Source organism: Carettochelys insculpta, chromosome 4, assembly GCF_033958435.1.
Source record: "Carettochelys insculpta isolate YL-2023 chromosome 4, ASM3395843v1, whole genome shotgun sequence".
NCBI classification, from domain to species: Eukaryota; Metazoa; Chordata; order Testudines; family Carettochelyidae; genus Carettochelys; species Carettochelys insculpta.
The window spans coordinates 89,400,825-89,423,476 of record NC_134140.1 but is presented as its reverse complement, the minus strand read 5'-3'; the positions used below and the strand labels follow the sequence as shown (position 1 = coordinate 89,423,476).

General features: G+C 42.3%; 1 protein-coding gene across 2 annotated transcripts in view; it reads right to left on the bottom strand.

Moving 5' to 3' along the window:
• Nucleotides 1–7,080: 7,080 nt before the first annotated feature.
• The window catches only part of TBC1D9 (TBC1 domain family member 9), an 83,094-nt gene continuing 67,522 nt past the window's right edge, over nucleotides 7,081–22,652 (bottom strand). Inside the window, exons 14-21 of one of the 2 annotated variants that reach the window (XM_074991916.1) lie at nucleotides 17,885–17,983; nucleotides 17,710–17,778; nucleotides 15,664–15,904; nucleotides 14,338–14,403; nucleotides 12,259–12,345; nucleotides 10,338–10,415; nucleotides 10,109–10,209; nucleotides 7,081–9,032 (exon numbers count right to left, since the gene is read on the bottom strand). In XM_074991916.1, coding sequence (XP_074848017.1) covers nucleotides 8,307–9,032; nucleotides 10,109–10,209; nucleotides 10,338–10,415; nucleotides 12,259–12,345; nucleotides 14,338–14,403; nucleotides 15,664–15,904; nucleotides 17,710–17,778; nucleotides 17,885–17,983 — 1,467 coding nt within the window. In that variant the 3' untranslated portion in view covers nucleotides 7,081–8,306. The remainder of the gene's footprint in view (nucleotides 9,033–10,108; nucleotides 10,210–10,337; nucleotides 10,416–12,258; nucleotides 12,346–14,337; nucleotides 14,404–15,663; nucleotides 15,905–17,709; nucleotides 17,779–17,884; nucleotides 17,984–22,652) is intronic. The other variant, XM_074991917.1, reaches the window with a different exon arrangement.

Here is a 22,652-nt window from a genome sequence, read left to right as displayed (position 1 = left end):
TTGTCAGACACAGCAGTAAAGTGAGTTGTTGATAAAAAGTTAAATTGTAAACAGGACAAATGTGGTCCATATCACAAATATCACATAATTTGGCTTTAATTGGTGCCTCTGTGGCAGTCTTAGCACAGAGACCAAGAAACAATAGGTATTTAAACTAAAGTATGGGATCCATTGGAGACTGACGGACTATGCTGCATGATGGTTTTCAGAGAGTGTAGCCTAGCCATCCCCATTTTCTCCTCTTGATTTGAATGTCACGTGATTCTTGTCCTGTTCTGTTCCAAAGCTCCTCATTTGCAACCACATCTTGCCCTTTGATGTGAAGGATGTACCTCAGGCATCTGTTTATGTATGACTGTAGCTTGTGATTTGAGGACTTTTTAGTATGCCAGATCTCACACATGTACTTCTGGACTTCACATGTGTGTTGAAGACTGCAGTTTTGTCTTCGCAGATGTTATTTGTGATCCTCATATGGGATGAAGAGTCTTGAATGCAGCTTTTGCTTTCCCTATTCTGGCACCAATATCTGTCTGTTCCTCCATCTCTGCCCCTAATACTCCCCAAGTACGTGAACTGCTCCACATCTTCCAAGCCATCCTTTCCCAGTGTAATGGTGGTATAGTTGGACTGGTTGAGCCTCATTGTTCTGTCTTTTTCCCTTGATGTTCAGTCCAGTCATTCAGGCAGTTTGGTGTAGTATTGCAATCTTTCCTTCCATGCTTTCACATCTATGTGAAAGGAAGGGTGACATCATCAGCAAAATCAACATCCTCTGTCTGAAAAGTGTCCACTGCGTGCCCCATTACTGGCCATTTGTTGTTCTGCTGATAATCCACTCTATTGTGATCAAGAACAGGAAAGACGACAGTAGGCACCTTGTCACACTCCTTACAGTATGCTGAAGGATTTTGTCAAGACACTGTTGTGAGCAACTTGGCAGGTTGGGAGTTCAGATGTTGAATAGATCAGATTAATTTTGGATGGGATACCACGATGTTGCAGCTGTTTCCACAAATGTCTCTATCAACACTACCAAAGGCTTTTTCAAAGTCTATGAAAGTTATGTACAGTGGGGAGTACCACTCAAGTGAGTGTTCAGTGATCACTCTGAGTTGCTATTTGGTCATTAAAAGGTCTTTCATTTCGGAAGCCAGCCTGGGCTTCTCTGAGCTGTCCGTCAATTTCTGTCTTCATTCTCTCCAAGGGGATCCTGTTGAACACTTTTTTCCTGGAATAGACTGTAATGTGATGCCCCTTTAGTTCTTGCATTCCTCCATGTTCTCTCTCTTTGGAAGCTTGATAAGGTACCCATGTTTCCAGTCTTGTGTGATCTCCTCAAATGGATCTGTCACAGTTTTTCCCCAATAAATTATACATCTTATAGACAGATCTCACTATGTGCCTTGATTGCTCCTGTGGGGATGTTGTCTTGGCCAGGTGCTTTTCCATTTTTCAGAAGGTAAATGGCTTTCCTGATTTTTTCGCTTACATCTGTTGCTGTTAATTTGCAGAGGTGTATTTGCAGGTGGTAACTGGAGGACCCAGGTGGGCAGAATGGTTCTGTAGCTCTTCAAAGCGTTCCTTCCATCTACTGCGCTGCTCACTTGGGTTTGTCCTGTACTGGCTGATCTATTGTACTCCATGACCCAGTTAGCTTCCTTGTGATGTCATAAAGCTCTTTCCAGTTTCTCCATCCTGCAGCTGCTTGTGCCAGGTTTTCCACAAAGCTCCTCTTATCCTGTTTTACAGCCTTTTTGACTTCTCTGTAGGCTTCTGAATACAATCTCTAAGTGTCCGCCTTGACTGCTGTTTTGATTATGTGCTTTTCCTGCTTTTCTGTCTTTGTTCCTTCAGTTCTCTCAGAGTTTGTGCTGTGATCCATTCTTTGTAATGTCTTGTCCTCTTTCCCAATGTTTTATTGCAGGTCTTTTTCTGGGCTGTTTTGGTGTGCTCCCAAATTTGTTCCACAGTAGCATCTTTTGGGATAAGGTTTGTCAGAAGTGCATAGCTGTCGGACAGCTTCCCTTGGAAGCTGGCTCTTGTCTCTATATCCTTCAGCTGCTCCCTGTTGAATCTTAAGTTCATCTTTGCTGCTTCTTTGGTATACCTCTTGAGCTTGAACTTGAGTTTTATCATGACCAAGTGGTGGTCTGAACCTACATCTGTTTCTCTTCCAACACACCTTGCATTGATCTTGTGAAAAAACTACTGATACAAATTTGATCAATCTGGTTTTGTGACTGGTGGTCCAGTGAAACCCATGTAACTGTTCTGTTTGTGTGGGGAAAATGCTACCACCTGTCACCAGTCTGTTGAAGGAAGAAGTCACTGAAGTGCTCTCCATTTTCATTCACATTGCCTAGGCCCCTTATTCCCATGGTGCATTCTCTACCCGAATTTATGCTTCCAATTTTTACATTTAAGTAGCTCATGAAAATTAAGGCATCCTTCTTTGATTTCTGGTTCACAACACTTCGTAGTTTCTCATAGATGTCTGTTTCACATTCCTCAGCTGCTTCACTGGTGGATGCATAACATTGCACAATCATATCGTCCACACTTTGGCGTAGAATCTGGCTGATGATGATAATACTGGTGCCCACTCCATTAAAGCACCAGATGCCTCAATTGATAACATCAAGCCCATGCCTTGTGTGTGTGGTGCATTGTCTTCTTCATGTCCTGAGTAGATGAATGTTTCACACCTGTTGCTAGGTGTAGCTGCCCAGATTGTCTTGTCTCTCACAAGCCCCAGACTGCAAGCTTGCACTGCTTCCATCTCCAGGGCAATCTGTGCTGTCTTCCCCACGTGATACATGGTCCAGGCATTCCACATACCACTGGTTGCTTGTCCTAGGCAAGAGAAGGGTCATTAGCAGGGCAACTTCCTATTGGCTTTCTGTGCCATGCTTCTCAATCCATGCACATTGCCAACTTCTCCCAAGACTTGCGTAGCTGTCAGTTTCTTTGTAGATGTTCCTGTAACTTTTGGTTTTTACAGATAGGGTTATTAACCCAAAGCCAACCTCTTTCACCCCTTGGAGAGGTGATCCAATAGCAGAAGATGAGGAGAAATTGCTCAGCAGTAGCCACCAGAGACCAGTAGAAATCAGAAGGTATGAAGCAAACACCCCACTACTTGGTGTCCTCAGACTGCGCAACGCAGTAATCTGACATGCTGTTCTAGACTCTGCTTCAGGGCTCTGGCTGTGGGCGTGTTCTTCTGGCTTAAGGAGAATTCCACCAAACCCAAAGTAAATTCCACTTGATCCTGTGATTCTAGGGGAAGTAGATTTGGATAATCAGAATTCTTACGATTTAGGGAGCAGTCTCCTTCTCACACTTATGTACTGGCTCACGGGAGCCAAGCGGGTTTTAATACACTACACATGCACCAGACACAGCCTGAGGAGCTGGGATTTGTTTGTCCCTCCCCCACTGCTCATACATGCCAGAGAAGGGTGTGTGACTGCTCTAAACCAGGGGCAGTGAAATCCACATTGGCTGAGAAAGAGAGGGGCACCTACTTGGGGCAGTGACATGTAGGGAGCCATGGAGAGGGGTGTTGAGCAAGGGGCAGAGGTGCATGAGGCAGAGTAATTTGGTAGGGGGTTCAGGGGTGAGCATGCAGTGCAAGTCTTATGGGGTCTGCGACAGCAGTGCAATGAGGGTTGCACTGTAATGGGGAGCAGTGCAGGCCTCAAGGGGCCAGGGAGTGAAACACTGTGGGCTGTACTGCAATACAAGCCCCAAAGAATCCGAAAGGGGCAGAGAGCACAGTGCAACAGGGGATTGCAGTGTAACCCTAGAATGTCTGAGAAAGAAGTGCAGAGAAATTGGGGCCGAGGGAGGGCAGTGCAAACTGGAGCGTTATCCTCATTTTTAGAGATGAAACTGACAGCACAGAGTGCAGAGCTAGCCTGAAACCCTGCTTTGCCTTTTCACTGTAAAACAACCTGTCCCTTCTTCCTTTGAGATGTTTTGGCACCTCTTTCCCTGGTCTGCTTCTATCATCAGTGTTTTCTACCTCTTTCTTCCCTCACTGCTAGATGTATCTCTTCTCAAATTTTCAGAGCTCATAAAATTATAACACATTCATGAGTATTACATTCAATTAAAATTACTGTAGTATATTCAAACAAAACCTGAAAAGCATTCTAAAATATACCTAAAACAATCTAATAATAATAAATAATTACAACTTTGCAATATAAGTACCTTTACTTTGGTGGCTCTGAAAGCTACCATTTTTGTTTGTGTGGCCCATAGGAGGCTTTGAGTTTGATATGCCCACTCTAGCTACTCTTCTTGATACTGTTCCTGTCCAGCACAACTTTTGTCAAAGTCTCTGTTCAAAGGCCAAACACAGAAGTTACAACCTCAAGGACAGAAAATCCATTTGTGAGCTGAAAGATTTTATTTTAAGCACACTCTCCCTCCAAAGATGGAGTTGCTTACCCAACGTAAACAAGTCCTATTAAATGCACCTTCTCTAGCAACTACATGTCAACAACTGCACACTGTGTGAGGAAATCTCTTTACTACTTATTCCACAAGAGGCTTAGCACTGAATTATGACAAAAGAGCATCAGCAGGATACAGAAACAGGGTCTCTGATTTCCTCAAGACCAGAGTTCACTCGTGTTTCGTTTTCTAAAACAGTTACTCCAGGCTTCTGGGGGACAAAAACCACATGCAGTTTCCAAAGTCCCTAACATAACTGCTGTTTCCTGGGAGCAGTCAGTTGCCACTGCTGTCAAAGGAAGAAAACAGCACTGCTCAAAGCCTCGCTATTGGCACCAATCCTGTGTGTGATAAACTTTAAAAAGTCGTTCTCTGAACAGTAGTTTTAGCTAGGTCGATCTAGCACCATGTGCTGCTTCTGAGCTGATGCCACACATTAAAATCCATCACTGATTTTCAGCCTCTGGTGCAGGTAGCCTTAAAGCCATCTATCACGAGTTTTGGTGGAGACTGAGCAGAAGAGATCTGCATCAGAATTCCTTCATGCAGTGCAAACACCTTTAGTTTGATTATTACTACAACTTAAAGGGGATTTGAGAACCGCTCCGAAGCTTTTATCACCAATCCTAGATGTGTCCCCATTGTTATTGGCCCCAAAACCTGATCTGGTAACAGAACATGTGGAACTTATAACTAAGTTAGCCATTTCGCTTCTGGACCTGAGATTTGCTGCATTTGTCAAGTCAACCATTCATCAAATTTCCAGGTCATAATTTCACAGAACCATTCTATTTCTTCATAGAATCCTAGGGCTGGAAGGGACCTTAGGAGGTCATCTAGTCCAGCCTTGCAGCCTGAAGCAGGATCAACCGTAACTAAATCATCCCAGCCAGGACTCTCTCAAGCCAGGACTTAGATTCTACTACCTCTCTAGGTAACACATTCCAGTGCTTCACCACTCGCCTGGTGAAATAGTTTTTCGTAATATCCAATCTGCAGCCACTCTAACTTCAGACAACTGCTCCTTGTTCTGCCATTCATCGTTACTGAGAACAGCCACTCTCCATCCTCTTTAGAGTCCCCCTTCAGGAAGTTTAAGACTGCTATCAAATCACACCTCACTCTTCTCTTCTGCTGGACCTGCTCCAATGCATCCACATCCTCTCTCTACTGGGGGGCCCAAAAGTGGATGCGATACCCCTGATGAGGCCTCACCAGTGCTCAATAGAGGGGAATAACAACTTCTGTGGATCGGCTGGAAATGCTTCTCCTAATGCACCCCAACATGCCATTAGCCTCCTTGGCCACAAGGGCACACTGTTCACTCACATCCAATCTCTCATCTACCACAATCCCCAGGTCCTTTTTGGTGTACTGCTTCTTAGCCAGTCTACACCCAGCCCATAACAATGCTTGGGATTCTTCTGTCCAAAGTGCTGGACTTTGCACTTGTCCTTAAACCTCAGATGTCTTTTGGCCCAATCCTCCAATTTATCTAGGTCGCTCTGGACTCTATCCCTACCCTCCAACATATCTACCTTAGCTTAGTGTCATCCACATATTTGCTGAAGGTACAATCAATCCCCTTATCCAGGTCACTAATTGGAGCACCCTACTTGAAACTGACTGCTAACCAGACATTGAGCCATTGATCACTACCTGGTGGGCCCGACCATCTAGCCAGCTTTCTATTCATCTTACAGTCCATATATCCAATCCATACTTCCTTAACTTATGGGCAAGAATTTCTCATGTCTACAGAGCCAGTTACCTCATCATAGAAGCTAATCAGATTGGTCCTGAACTTCTTTCCCCTTCATATTAGCTTCCCAGGGGATCCTGTCCATCAGTTCTCTCAGAGTCGAAGGCTGCTCTTCTGAAATCAAGGGTCTGTATTTTAATCACCTTTCTTCCTTTTGTCAGAATCCTGAAATGCACCAACTCATGATCGCTACAGCTCAGGCTGCTGCCCCCTTCTATTTTTCCGACTAGTTCTTCCATGTTTGTGAGCAGCAGGTCAAGCTGCGTGTGGCCCCTGATCAGTTCCTTCAGTACTCGTCCCAGGAAGTTATCCCCAACAGTTTCCAAAAGCTTCCTGGATTGTCTGTGTGCTGCTGTACTGGTCTCCCAGCAAATGTCTGGGTGACTAACATCACCCATGAAAACTAGGGCCTGTGATTTGGAAGCTTCTCTTAGTTGTCTGAAGAAAGCCTCATCTACCTGATTTTGTGGTCTATAGCAGACACCAACCACATCATCACCTCTGTTGCTTCTGCTTCTGAATTTAAATAGAAGCGTGCATACTGGATGCCTTGCAAATATACAGCAGAAATCTATATAATCAAACAGGGTTTTAAATAAAGCACAATAATTCTAGCTCTCTTATTTTAAACAGGAAAATGTTTGTAATGTGAGAAACTTGTTGAATGACTTACGTCTGAGTAGTTTCCCATTACAAGCAAAAATGCTGAATAAAACAAAGTTATGAAACAACTGGCATTTTGTGTTCTGAAATTGTATTTGGAGATCCAAAATCAGTTGCTTCATAGGCTTGCCATTGCAGAGTTGTCCAATAAAATACAATCAGCCTTGTTTTCCATATAGCATACATTTAATAGTTAAAAAAACAAAATCTCTGAGTGTATTTTATTTGTTCACATTTATCCTATCTGTGGTTAAAAACCATATCTGACAGTTTTAAAATGATTCTTTTAAAACAAAAAAATTAAACAGCAGCTTTGGATAAAAGATATGGAACAGTTACAAGGACAATGTGCAATAGTACAAAATAAACAGTTTTGTGGTGAAAGTATTTTTAAGACGGGAAATAAAATTGAGGCATGTGGGAATGATCCTGAACTAAACAACTGTGAATTAGAATATAAATCTTAAATATTTGTATAAAAGAAGCAAGAATTCAAAGTGCACGTGCCCCAGCTTTCATTTTAACTTAGTAAATTTAAACAGGATAATATTCAGATTATATAAAGTGACAGTGTTCTCAATAAGCCTTTAAAACATTCAGTTACATTATATTGCAGATTTTTTTCAGTTTACATTATTTCTACTTTCCAGTGTTGTAAATGAGGACATACGCAATACAGATTTTTCATCTCTTACACTACTGAGGATAGATTATTAGGTTGGTGGTAAAGGTTAGTTTTGAGAGTAGAATACTATTAGCTAGGTTTCAGATCCAGCTATAGAAGTACTTTTAATATTTAATGTTTAAAAACATCTTTTCCACTTTAAAAAGGGATACTACGAATCTGTTGAGAAACCTGCCTATAACTGCCTTGAGCAAAGAAAAGCAGGTTCAGGAAATATTTCTGGAGGATGTGTTTTATATATTTAAAAACAAAATTAAAGCATTCACAAAAACAATTAGCCTCTTGAGAGAAATCGCCTTGGGATGCTGCATGGTGTTTACTCTCCTTTCAGGTCCTACACAGATTGAGTGCTCCCTTTAAGTTTTAGAGATCTCCCATTTTCTTTCAGGCCTTTTTCACAGGCCTGTATTAAAAAACACACAAATATCTGTCATTCTATTCAGAGTTACAAATTGAGAACTAACCTTTACCATTTTTACACTGACAGCAAAGTTAACAATACACACATTTCACTGACAATTGCATTTTTTTTCTGTATGTTGAATAAAATGTGCATTCTTGTAACAATTCCCACAGAAAGTGATTACAATTCAGGGAAGTTATGTCTGCACCCCACTATTTTCACTTTAGTGAAAACTACCATGTTTTAAAATAACAGACCTGTGTCAGGTACTAATAAATATATAGTTTAAAAAAAATCTAAAATAAAAGAGATCTCTGGCTGTCCTTTCATCCCGACATAGTAGAGATCTCATAGTCACTTGTGGAAGTTATTGGCTTGCCCATCATACGTACATTCTTTGCATTAGTAATCCTAGCCATCATGGACACAGGCTTGTCAAAGTATCTCACCAACGCTGGTTCAGTCAAGAGCGAGGCTAAAAATTGCTCAAATGTGATGGCCCAGTCTCTGTCAATGCTGGTGCTTCTAGGCAGAGAAGCGTTGTGGCTGCTTCGCACCAAAACAGTATCTTCACCTATGTCTTCACAGTGGAGCTTTTCCTCCTCATGTGAGCCTGCACTCAGTACTGAATAGGAGGACATGGAGCTGTCATCTTTTGTATCATCATCAGAAATAAGCATGGAAGAACAAGCTCCATTGTCCCTAGGAGAAGAGTCTTCAAGCTTAATGTCCTCCATCTGTGCACCCAACACGCCGTCCGTACAAACTGTCTCCTCCTCATTTGCAAGGAGGCTGGCTTGAAAGGATTCACGCTGGTCAAGATCATACTGCTGGCTCCCCTTCTTCTGAAACAACACGCTCTGAATAGCTTTGCTGCAGTTGTTACTGCTCCCGTCTGTATCTTTTGAGGGCTGAACAGCAAAAAGCTTACCAACCTCACCAATTTCCAAAAGCAAACCTGTCACAGCAGCAGTGGCATGGTACAGATCTTGTTCATTGGGGTCCTCACTGAACATGTTATACATTGTCTTGCACAGTTCAATAAACTGCCCCTAAGTGTAAAGGAAAATTAGTTTTAATTAAAGGAAGGGTAGCAAATACGGCCTTTGAGAGTTAGGTAGGGGTGAAAGTAAGGAATTTCCTACAGGTACTGTTGTATTTCTCTGGGCAGGGGGTTGGAGGGGTGCAACAGAGTAGTACCTGTTCAAAATTTGAGTGTGGGAGGGAGCGCACATGGCTCTGGTGGGGGGTTGTTGCTGAAGGGGGCGCCCAGGACGGGGTGAAGCTGTAGGGGGTGTAGGAGTCAGGGTTTGGATGTGCGGAGTGTGCAGCAATCAGGTCAAGGGGTTGGGGTGCTCAGGGCAGGGTGTGCATGGTGCAGAGGGGAAGAGCACCCTTCGGGGGGGCAGTTCTTATTCCTTGCTGTGCTGCTTGTTGCTTCCCTTCCACCGCTATCAGGGAGTGAGAGGAAAGTGCACAGGATGGGTCACTCACTCCCCTGCCCCTTGCCTGCCACAGTCAGTGGGGAAAGGAAGATAGGTGAGCTGTGTACTAATGGCACCTGGGTGGGGGCTTTGGGCTGAGGGAATCCTGGACCCACGTGGGGAGGGAAGGGGCAGTTGCCTAAGGGCTTGGTGATTCAAAAGGGCCTGTAGCAGCAGTGGTGGTGGTGGTGGCTAGAGCCCTGAGACCTTTAAATCACCATCATAGCTCTATGTGGTGTGCTCCGAGTGGTGGCAAAGGGCTGGTTGGGGCAGGCTAGTCCCCAGTCCCACCCATTCCATCCAGTGCTTTAACTCTTCTGGGAGCATAGAGCCAGGCCTCCCCCACCTTGCCCAGGGGCTTGGCAATTTCATCCACCCCCGCGTGTACCACACCATTTATTTTAACCCCCCAGTGGAAGTTAGGATGGCTGATACGGAATATCTTCAGCCTGCATCCTTTGTTCCCTCCACGCCTCACCCCAAAATAGCCATGAGTGCTAAACCATGCAATATTTTTAAAGCAAGCTGTCATACAAAGCTGCAATTTGAATAGCATCATTTGCTCAATCTACTCTACGTTTATTTTGGTGTATGGCAAAGCTTCCAGCATTTCTGAAAAATAACTACCTACCAACAGAACTTACCTGGTTCAGTTTGGGTAAATCTTTTGCATTCTTTGCTTTGGATTTATTTTCCTGGCTCCACATTCTCAGATAGTTTCGATTCTCTTGTGAGTTTTTCTTACCTAACATCAGTGAATTGTCCAGAAAAGAGGAAGAGAGAGTCCATCAAGAGGCCCCACATTAACTTTTTTTCCTTTCTTCAAAAAAATCCATCTTTTTCAAGCAGTAAAATATATGAGAAAATATGTACCTTTGTCTGGTTTTAGGCTCACTGTAACAAACCCATCATCTGCCCCTTGTTTGTGTCTGCTGTCAAGGCCAATAACTACTGGAAAATATTTAAAAACAAACAAGATTTATTGTAGTTTCAAATACACATGTGTATTGTATGCATGTTTGCACAGCAAACCAAAGTAGAATAAGCAAAGATTTACACTTATGAAAGAACAGTCGGGAACAACAGAACTAAACAATCACCAATTTTTTGCTAATTTTTTCATCTGCTTAGAACTTCCATGTAATTAATAAAATAAGGACATGCACAATGGCCATCTTTTTATACAATACAATGCCCAGGGCCATGACCGAGGATTCCACAAAAACAAAAAAAAAACAAACAAAAAATCCACACACAATACTGTCACATTCTTCTTACAGTAATAACCACATGATAAAATTAATTTACAATGTATACCTAATTGCTTCTCCTACACTGTCCACTAAGCTATCTTCCAGGAGCCTACTTCCAACACTCCAATTCATCAGCTATAGTTTCAAATAATCAGAAAAAAGTATTTTCCCCCTGCCCTTCAATCATTAGAGAGGCCAAATGCACATGAGGGGCAACAGCCTGTCATCAGTGACATGTATACCTTCCAATATCCCCAGGAACTTCAGGGCTGGAAACAGCAGCTTTAAGCCACATGAAAAAAAAAAAAAATAGAAATTCCCTGCTTCCTAATGGACAGCACAGCTTCAGACTTCAGAAGTTGTTGTGCTATAATGTGCTGAAATATATTTAAGTACATTTTAGAGGTTTCTTATTACAGCTTTTCTCCATCCAAGCTCTACAGAGATGCACATGATGTTTCACAGTTTCCAAGGCCAAAAGGGACTACTGTGATTACCTTAACTGCCCTGGCACATAACACATATCATAGGACTTCCCCAAAATTACGCCTCAAGCATATCTGTTAGACAAACATCTAATCATGATTTTAAAAGAGACAGTGATGCAGAATCTGCCATAACCCTCAAGTCAACTGTTCCGATGTTTAATTGCTCTTGATAAATATGAATTTGTCTAACTTGCACTTTCAGACATTTCATAAGCTGGTTCTAAAGGCAGGAGAATCTAAAATTTAATAGCAACAAAGGAAGATCTTTTAAAAGTTCTCAGCATTGGCCTAAGTCTACACCTATTAACTTCACTGAAATGTCCACTCAGAGCATCTTAAGACCCATTAAAACACTGCCAAAATGGTTTATTGGTAAAAAGTGTGTGACAGGTGCGGACTGAAGAACACATGCTATGTTATGAAGTTTTGGAGGCCCTAATTTCTGCAGCTGCTGTTCCAGGTTCAGCTCCTCTCTTTCAGCTGCAGCCGATTCTAAAACCACTGGAACCAAATAAATACGCTCTGCAGAGGCTGGCAGACAGACCTCTTTCACAACCCACAGGGTATGCTGAGGCACAATGCTCATGTCTGGCCCCCAGTCAGCCCTTGTGAAGGCTCTCCACACCATGGAGAGACTATATGCCCTGTAGCCAGATGCAGCCCCACACTTTGAGGGTATTGCCCACAGGCATCATCAACTGTTTTGCCACTTTTATCCCTTCTTACTAACACATTTAAAATTAAGTCTGCTCTCTTCACAGGTCATCATGCTCATTTTGATCCCTCAGAAAGTCAGACATGATGAACTTGCGACATATCACTGCCACACAGTCAGCACAGCCCAAGAGTAGTTTACAGCATCAAAAGGAAGGCCTTGTGGAAAACAGACATCTTGATATCACAGAGGACACACACTAGTCATCTACGTTTCTTTTCATATTAAAAATATTTCTTCCTTTTAACCAGTTGAGAAAATAGACTTAAGTTACGGTTATTTAGGGTCTTGAACACTGAAAAGACAAAAGAAAACTCTTTTAGAGAATAGTCACCGACCATGTGTATACTCTGGTGTGATGTCTTCAAAAAAGTACTGAGTTGCTTCAAAAGCAGAATCTGGTTCTTCTTGCTCAGGGGATGGATCTGTGTGATGAAGAAAAGAAAGTACTGTGTTATTTAGCTAGAAAAACAAAGTGCATTTGAGTCAATGTAGTTTCACATTTGAGAAGCACAGTCCTGTATTGGAAAGGATATTCCCACTTGTATCAAATACAATAATAAAAAAAAACATAAATCCTCATGTTTCAGGGACAAGTCAACTGCTATTTGATGTGGTTAGGAAAAAGTTACTCCCATTGGCAGATTATTTCATAATTGTTCAATAAGTGGATTTCTTTTATCTTCTTCTGAAAGCTTTGGTACTGGCTGCACACCAGGAAAGACATGGCCTAAATGCATTACTCGGACCATTCCAAACTACGTACCCTCAAAGTCAAAACACTAGTCCTCTGTGCAAAGCAAAAGTAAATGGGTCTTTCACTAGAGAACACTCTGGGTGTAGGAGGTGGAAATGTTCTTTTGCTTAGGCTGCAGAGCAGTTCCTCTGAGCAGGTACTCCAGCCTACGAATGGCACGAATGGCTGCTACGGCTCACTGCATCCAGTGAGGAGGATTTGGCTCAATGATCCAGCATTTGGGATCTTTGCCCTTCCTTTCTAACCCTACATTGCTCTCCCAAGAGAGCTGCTGAAAAACACTACTCTGTGGCTCTCAATGTTGTGGGCTTCCTTGCCCTTCCCTACTGGCACCTGTCTACTCATCAGTGCAGAGTACAACAGTAGTAGTTTCACTGAATTTATGGGATTCTATCTTTTGTTCCAGTAAGTTCTGTGCAGAAGAAAAATGGAATGCTTCACTCATTAATAAAGAGGTATGGAACAGCCTAACTTGTGTTTTGCACCTGAAACAGTTTCAGTATCAAAGGTTTTGTCTGTGCATGTGTAACTGAGCTTCTCAACCTTACAGCACTTAGAAGTGGGCTCAGTATCTTTTTGAAGGACAAGACACCTGTAAGTTTAATCACTTGGATGGAGGGACAGTCCCTGATCTTCAGTAACAGCATATTTATGGCACTGAGCCAGAACCCGTGCCTTAGTTTGGTCATGTTGTGTATACTGGGAGAATTGAGAGGTGAGATGAAAATTTGACTCCCACACCCAGAAACCCTTTTAGGCTTACACTTATGCTTCTGATGCACTGAGGATTTTAAACTGGTGTAGCTTACAAACCCAAGAGATGGATCAACGAGGCTCTACCTTCCTAAAGGACTTCTCTCTCCTTCCACCTCTCGTGATAAGCAAGCAGCTATTTATTCAGACTTTCCTGTATTCTCCCAGAGTCTTGCTTGGCCTTTCATCTGTATGAGTCCTAAACAGAGCTTTTACTCCTTGTTTACTAGAAACAAAGTAGAGCCTCCACAGCTTATCCACAGGCTGGAAAAGCAAATCAAGTGCTCTCATTTTCATAGGTATGAGGACTTCCAGCCCCATACTTAGTTTTATTTGATTTGTAATTTAGTAAAACTGCATCCTAAATAATTTGAGCAACTAATGAATGTCTTCATTCAAGCTTGCCTCAGAGGCAGTACCCATTAAAGGTGATGGACTCTTTATGTATCCTCCAGCATTCAGGCATCTTTAGCAAGATACTTTAGCCTGTACATAATTTTCACCAAATACAGCTAGTGGAACTACTCCCACGCTTAAACTTATGGACAGGTTTAGGGTATCTCACTGACCTGGTCTCAAGCAGGACGTTTTCTTTGATGCAATACCCTACACTACCCAAAATTTGTTGGACACAAGAGAAGCCACTAGCACCCAGGAAAACAAACAACTGTCTATAAAAATGGCCAATGTATGGCATGTAGACCAGAATACTGATGATCCGCTGGACTCAGGGTGAGGTGAAAACAGAAACTCTTCTGTTTTACTGCTGCATGTACTCAGTTTCTAAAGGAAACTTCACTCTCCCATTTTAGAGCTGGGAAACTAGAGGACCTTTTTGGTGGGGGGAAAAGAGCAAAATTTTCTATTTTGACTGAGAAATCAGCCATTTAAAATGTCTTTTACTCACCAGGCAAAACATGCATTTTATAGAGCAACTTCAGTTTCTCTGTAAGATCTCCATGACACGCTGCACCTAAACAATATCCCATTGAACATATCTGTATTAGTACCCGCTATCAAATTAGTATTTAGAGATTTATAAATATTTATGAATTAAACCTCAACTAGTCTGTGAGGTAGGAAAGTATTCCCAGTTTTACACAGGAAAAGCAAAACAGACAAGTTAAAGAGAGTTTCTTAAGAACACACAGTAAATCTAGTCTATGGCAGAAGTAGGAATGGAACATATCACCTGAGTCCGAGTTCTGTGCTTAAACACTAACTCGCTTCTTTATTAGAAGCATGTTTATATTTGCAGCTCTCAAAAATAGTCACTGTCACATTACCACACTCAGGGCCGTAGGATTTTCTGCTTAAGATGAACTTTTTTGTGAGAGAGTCCCAACAGCGTATCTGAGACCAAATAAGGCCATCAGGAGACTTACACCAACTACATCATGAAATTTGAAAATGCACTGCACCACACCCCACTTCTGACAAAGAAAATTACTACACCATCCCAGGAGGGGGGACCAAAACCTGAGTCTCACAACTCTAGGTGTGAAGGCAGAGTAGAAGCCAAAGGCTTTCTGCCCCATGCCTGTAACCTGAGCCCCACCACCCAGACTGAAGACTGAGGGCTTCTGCTTCAACCTCAGGTGAGGATTGTGAGCAGGTAAATGGAAGCTTTAACATTGGCCCCAGAACCCTGAAAGTGTACAGCCAGCCTTGGCCACCCTATTAAAATGGGGCTGTGATCCACTCCGGGGACTGACCCACAATCTGAGAACCCCTGAATTAGATGTTTACTTAAAAAAACAGTTTAAACAAAATGATCAAAGTAATAAACAGGGATAAACTATTCGCTACTATTATGTTAATGTCAACCCAAATGTTGTGGGAAAATGAATAATATGAAATTCAAGTACTCTAAAACAGTCCCCCCCGGATGTTCACATTAGAAAAATATTTAGATATTGAAAATTAGATAAATTAGGTGGAGATTTATTTTATAGCTGAATATGAAACCCTAATGCCATTTAAGCAGAATTAAACTGTAATGTTTATAACTCTCTATATCCCATCTGTCCATATGAAACTAGTATCAGTCACAGTCAGTATAACAACAGTGTTTCAGATGGACCATTTCCAGACCTAAAGAAGTGGGTCTGTCCCATGAAAGCTCATCAGCTAATAAATTATTCTGCTAGTCTTTATTTATGGACTAGTTCTTCCTGAGTAACAGACAGTATTGCTCAGATTAATTCACGACTATTCTATAAATTCTTCTTACTTAGGCCAGAGACAAATTCACGGAAGTTGATTAGAGAATCTCCATTTTCATCCAGCAGTCTGAATAAGCGTGCAGCTAACACATCTGAGTGAGTTCCACATGCCCAAGGAAAGAGGAGAGCAAACATTCCCTTGAACTGCTCAAAATCAATACGGTACTGTTCCAGATAAGGCAGGCTGGGGTCATGACGGTCAAAAGCATTGCTATTCCCACCCCAGTAGCAGCTAGTCAGATGTTCTGCCTGAACAGAAGGCAAATGCTGATTACCATCATTTCTGTAAACAGCTCTACAACAGCAACAACACTAAAAATAAATACATTTAAGACAACATTTCAGTTTAGCAGATTCAATTCTGTCTAGTGCTTGCACTTTAAAAAAGGATAAGGATCCCCTTACACAATGTCTAATTCCTTTATAAAAAGAGAAAAATTCAGCTCTGGCTCCCCAGAAAAACACAGCATTATAGATTTTTGGTACAAAACAAAACCGAACAATTGTAACTCAAATATGTATATGAATGGGATACACAATTCCCCCCCGCCCCGACAGCTAAGTTATGTTTCAAGTTAGGAAAGGGGCTAATTACAGGATACTTGGAAAATAGAATGTTGCTGTCATAAGGTTAAATGTTTCCTTGACATTTGCAGCAGACTCCTGCTTTGAGTTAGTGTCTTATCTGGCTCCTATTGCAGTCAATAATAGGGGCTTTTGAATCAATTTCATGGCGCGGGGCGGGGGGGGGGGGGGGGGGGGGAAGAAGACACAGGGTAATAGGCCCTACTTCTGCAGTGTGATCCTGGACTCCTTCACTCTTTCATAGTCTCACCAGTTTCACAGTACTAAGTATACTCGGGTGCAGAAATACAGTCTAGAGAATCATACTGCAGGACAAAAACTACAGTAATTATGAGACTAGTTACAGGAGATTAAAAGAAAAAAAAAGTCACTCTTAAGCAGAATATTCAAGAAACTCAATCCTAACCAATCAAAAGAAGATAACCTATTGAAATGTGTGACACTTGGGGACTAAACCAAGAGTAAGGCATTTTAACTGTGAGTATAAACAACAACTGAAACAACATATATTGAGTATGTCAGTTTCTCCCTCACATGAAGTCTGAAGAACAAGACTGAATGTCTTTCTAAAAGGTTTACTATAGTTTAACCAGATTTTATCGGCTGATACAGGAATTACCGGGGGGAGTTCTATAGCCTGTGGTATGTAGGAGATCAGATCAGACCAAAATTTTGGAGAGTAAAGGCACTTTGAAGTTGCACGGGTACCTCAAAGTTTAACATGCTGAAGTTTGACACTTTGAAGTTGCCGCGAGGGAGACTTTGCCTAATGAAGTGCTGCATATTCTTTGCAGCACTTTATTAGTAATCTCCCATCACCCTGATTACCATGCCCCCTTCAAAGTTGAGAGCAAGTGCAGACATAGCCCACATGTAGCAGACAGCAAGCACCATGTGATGTAAAGTAATGGGCCATTCAAAAATTGAGCACAAACAACATACTTTGGGGCCAGATTTTCAGAACTATCCTCACACATCAGGTAGGCATACAAAGAAGCCTTCAGGAGCTAGCTGAAATTGTGGCCCAATATGTTTGTCTCTTCCTTACTTTCCAACTAACTGGTGTCATCAGGATACTGAATTTGTCTAACCAAATTGGTTAGCAAAATAATTATTTCTTCAGCATTCAATTATATCTAATTGCAAACTCCAGTTTGTTTCCAGACACAAGACAACACTGAGACAAAGAGGCCCTGTGGCACCTTAGAGACTAACAGATATATTGGAGCATAAGTTTTCATGGACAAAGACCCACTTCGTCAGCTCTTTGCCCACAAATATACATCCATTATAAGGTGCCACAGGACTTCTTGCTGTTTTTGCAGATACAGACTAACAGGGCTACCCTTCTGCTACAAGACAGCACTGAGTAGCTCAAAAATAGAGAACTCATTAGAAGACAGAAGTTTTCATGTCAATTCTAAATGTTACTTTTTTATGAATGCCCGTGATCCTGTCTACAGCTTTACCTTGAAAAGAGCATAGAGTTCCTCCAGTTCATCAATAGTAAAAGAAGTCTCAGTCACAATGGTTCGCACCTATGGGAATGTAACGTTAACAACTGAAAGCTTGCTATATATGTGCCATTTGAAAGATATTATTTCAGAAATCAATCTTAGCAAGAATGTCTTTGCAAGGACCTACCACATTGCGCTTAGTGGTGTCTTCAAGAGTCTGGATCACCTTCAATCTTTGTTTAAATCTCATCTGTTCAATCAGATCTGCTCGTATGCTTCCAAATTTCTAAAAAGGACAACAAAATGGATCCTTTGAACAACTGGGCATTAGTATCTGCAATACTTTGTTTTCTTTTTATGCATGAAAAATAAAAAACCCAAAACAATTCATTCGCTAAGTGTTTGAGCTATTCATCTTAGATCATTTCGGGACAAACATCGTGTGACATTAAAGAAACATATGATTTGCAAACAACTGAGTTTCCAGGAATGTGTTATTAGATATTCTTTTCCTCCACCATTTCATTTCCATTTGCCTCCCAAGCATTTCAGAAGGGATACAAACCCTCATGTTTTAGGGCATAACTGCCATCACTTAGAAATTTGCTTAGGAAAAAAACTTCTATTGTCAGGTTACTCCATAGCTATTAATGCAGGATTTTTTTCAGTTTCCTCTGAACACGGGCACTTTCTCATGCTCCTCTACTAACATCATATGTGCCATCATGTGCCAACAATGCCCAGATGCTTTGTATATTGGACAGACTTCTAACTGCCTTAGACAAAGGGTCAATGGGCACAAAACAGACATCAAAACACTCCAGATCCACAAACCAGTTAGTCAACATTTTAATGGAATGGGGCATTCTGTCAATGACCTAAAGGTATGTGTGTTACTGAAAAGGAATTATTGCACCATTTTGGAAAGAGAAACATCTGAGCTGGCTTTTATATTCAAATTCGGCACATTAACACATGGTTTAAATAGTGATGGGAACTTTCTGAGTCACTATAGGGGCTTGTCTGAATACTTGGCTCAATCTAATTCTTGACCTTCCCCCCCTACCCCTCCACTCTCTGATTTGCTCACCTTGATTATCTTTTTCTGATTTGTCCTCCTTGCTTACTGTTTTTGGTTCTCTGTGCCTTAAATATTGAGTCTGTTCTGAAGAAGTGGGTCTGTCCCACGAAAGCTCACCTAATAAAACATTTTGCTAGTCTTTAAAGTGCTACTTGACTGCTTTTTACTCTGAAATATTTGTTACTTGTCACTGTTAGAGACAGGAAACTGAGTCAAATGCATCACTGTGTTGACCTGATAAAGCAGTTCCTACATTGCCAAACAACTGTCTAAATCCAAATATCATGAATGAAATTCAGCCAATAGGTAAAAATTTCACAAGTGTTTAAATGATTTAAGAGTTGAAGTACCATTTTCAAAAGTTAATACTTGCTACCTCTTTTATAGGACTTCTTAACCGAAGAGATTAACATACTTTACAAAGGAGGTCAATTTAATTAAACCCCCCTTTTGACAGGTGGGAAAACTGAAGCACAGACTGGTGACGGGACTTTCCCAAGGTTACTGAGCATAGGGACAGTGGCAGAGAAGGGATGGAACCAAGTTCTCCTGAATCCCAGTCCAGCACTCTATTCACTAGACCTAATTTATCTCCTTAATACATGCACAATTTCCAAAGAACGTTACTATGTTATACCTGCATGCCAGGTGAAAGAATGAGGGCAAAAATACTGAGAACAGGATCTACAGCACTGACTCATGCACTCACATCCATGGAAGTCACTCCCATAGATTATTTGTTTCTCTGCACTATCGGTAGGGCTTTTTTTCTGACGGAACGCCAGAAAACAGCGCTGCTGGCACCACCAGTTTTAAAAGGCAGCTGAGCAGCTCCAAGCTGCATGTGGCTCTTTAAAGAGCCATTTGCAGCTCTTGCCGCTGCCAATCTCTTCCGGCTACCAGTGATCTGTCATGCTGAAAGACAACTCACTTTCACTGGTTTAAACCAATTAAAATGAGTCTTACTTCAGCACGGCAGGGCACTTGGAGCTGCCCCTGCTGGAGGGCTCGGGGAAGCCATGCAGCTAGAGTGATGAGGAGATGGCCCAGCAAAAAAGCAGCATGTGGAGCTCTGAGGCCTGGGTAAGGGGAGTGAATCCTGGGTTTTGGTGTGGGGTGGGAGGCAGTTTGGGGCTGTGGGGGGTCAAGGCGGGGGTTAAGCTGCCTGGGAGCAGGAGGGGTGTGCGGTCGGTGGGGGTGGTTAAGCTGCCTGGGGGTTGGAGGCAGGGTGGTTTGGGGCTTGAATTCCAGTGGGGAACAGTTTGGGGCTTGAGTTCTGGCACCATTTTTTTCTAGAAAAGGAGCACTGACTATCTGTAAGAGATTTTCTGACACTAACATCTCTGTACAGGAAACACTCAGTTTTACAGACTCTGATTTAGTGGACTTTGGCAACAACAGATGTCCCCCGCCCATTGTTCCCGAAGTTCACTGGAGTCTGTAAAATCAACCCCCTCTCCACCCCAATGAAGTGTAAAGACTTACCGCTGGTGCAACCTGGAGAAGCCACCACCTCCTCCGCTGAAGCCACCACGCGTACATGGGGGATCCAGCGGTGGCCCCTCCAGCTGCATACGGCAAGGCACCTCAAGCCATGTGCAGCTGAGTGCCTCTAGTGATGCAGCAGGGTCCAGCAGCTACTCCAGTGAGTGGCAGTTTTTTGGTTTTTTTTTTCCTGGGAAGTGGGGAGGAAGGCTGGGGAAGCCTGGCAGCGGTGGGTGGGCAGGTAAGGCCTCACATATAATGGACTTTAGGTAATAGTGGACAACCTTGCCCCCCATTAGTCCATTATATCAAGGGTTTACTGTGTTATGTCCTCTGAAGAAACTCAGAGTTTTCAGAACAAGAAATAAAGCTGGCCACCTAAGCTACCACATATAAAAGTCATAAAGGAGCCTGCTGCTATCAGTCCAGACTTGACGTGCATTCTACAGTGAAGAAAGTACAAGGTGGGAGTTAACTGGGAGTTAATATTACTCCTTCACTGAGTTCTCAGATTCATCATTTCCTCCTCCCTTCCCCCAAGGCAAGTGCCATGGGACAGCTGTTCGGATAGAGCTTGCCTTCCTTCTGCAACAAAAAGCATAGTATACACCCCTTACTCCATAAGAAAAATGATAACTTCTGTTTTCTTGCTATTTTTATAAAGTTTTTAGTGAAGGGTAAGTGACAAGGGTTGAGAAGCTAAAATACTAAAAATATAGTAAATATTAGTTCAATGGCAGCTGGAGATTTCCTGAAATTTACAATAAATGTGTCTCTCACAGGTATCCAAAGCCCAACACAATGAATCCACATTCCCAAGTGGGTGCAGTGAACTAAGGGTCAATGCAAACAGATTTTCAAATAGATTCAGAGTATAAGTGTAAAAAAAAAAAAAAAAGATGGACATTTACCAGTATAGTTCCAGAGACCTCAGCGTTACTATAGTAGGGATACCTTTGGCCTTGTTTCTATTCAACCCTATAAACTTTTGCACTAGCCATGCCCACAAAAAGAGACTGTGGGTCTGCAAAAGGCCAGTTTATTCATCTAAATAGAGTCAAAGCCACAGAAGTGGTGTGAGATTCAAAACAATGCAAAATGGCATGGTGTGATGGGGCTCAGGGGTTCCCAAGCAGTGCACCCTGTCCGCATGCAGGAGTGACTCTCACTTATCAGGCAGAATAAGAAGTTTATTAGTCGACAGAGGCATTGCTCAGTACAGCAGGCAGAGACAGGTCATTCCAACCCATCCTGGGGAGAGGAGCCCGAGGGGGGCCCCATCTGGGGTGTAGCTTCCCCTCAGCCAGGCTGGCTGCCTTCCAACTCTCTCTCCCCCCAGCTTCAAACTGCCGTCTCCAATTCAAAACCCCCTCAGCTCCTCCCTGCTCTTTGTTCAGGTCAGAGGTGTTACCTGCCAGCTTAGGTTACAGCCAAGGGGGGTCCTCCTTAGCCGCTCTGCCTGTCACACACCCATATCCAGCCTGACTCTCTCACGCACACCCCCAGTCCATCACACATGGCAGCTTTACATAAATGTCTACTCCACCATCACTTTGTATTCTTACATCACAAGGTGGGGAGTGGGGACTCAGCCTCAAATTCAATTCACCCTCACTGTGAATTCACTATTGGTAAAACCAGCAGCAGATTTCTGGTGCCTCTTCCATAGCTAATGAACTATGTCATTCTTTTTTAACCCTCAGACAAAGCGGACATAGGGTGTGTAGCTGAAAAATGTGTCAGGGGTTTAGATGGCTAGGATCAATGAGATTTAAAATATTCACTTGTTCTACATGACACAAGAATAAATGAATTTCCCGTAAAGGAGAGCTTGGGTTCCAGTTGTTGGTCCTGAGTTATAAACTGGCATTTAAAAGTTACGTGTCAAAGATATCTTCTGATTATTTTACTGGATAAAGTTTTATTTAAGGATTAGACAAAAATCCCAAGTCTTTAGATGAACAAAGTTTTCAATGGGTTTTTTTTTGTCTAAGAGAGTTTGAAGTCTGTCCAATATACAAAGCATCTGGGCATTGTTGGCACATGAGAGCATATATCATGTTAGTTGATGAACATGAGAATGTGCCCGTGATTCTGTGAATAGCCTAGTTAGGTCCAGTGATGGTATCTTCAACAACTACTTAAGGAACTCCCTGCTGCTACTCGGGATCTTATTCACTCAGACACACCATCTGAGCCCCAACCTGGATTATTGTATTTACTTCCCAAAATCCACAAACCTAGAAACCCCACACGCCCTATCATTTTGGGTATTAGCACCCTTACCACTGGACTATCCAGTTACATTGACTCCCTCCTCAGACCCTATACCATCAACACTCCCAGCTATCTCCGAGATACCACTGACTTCCTGAGGAAATTACAGAAC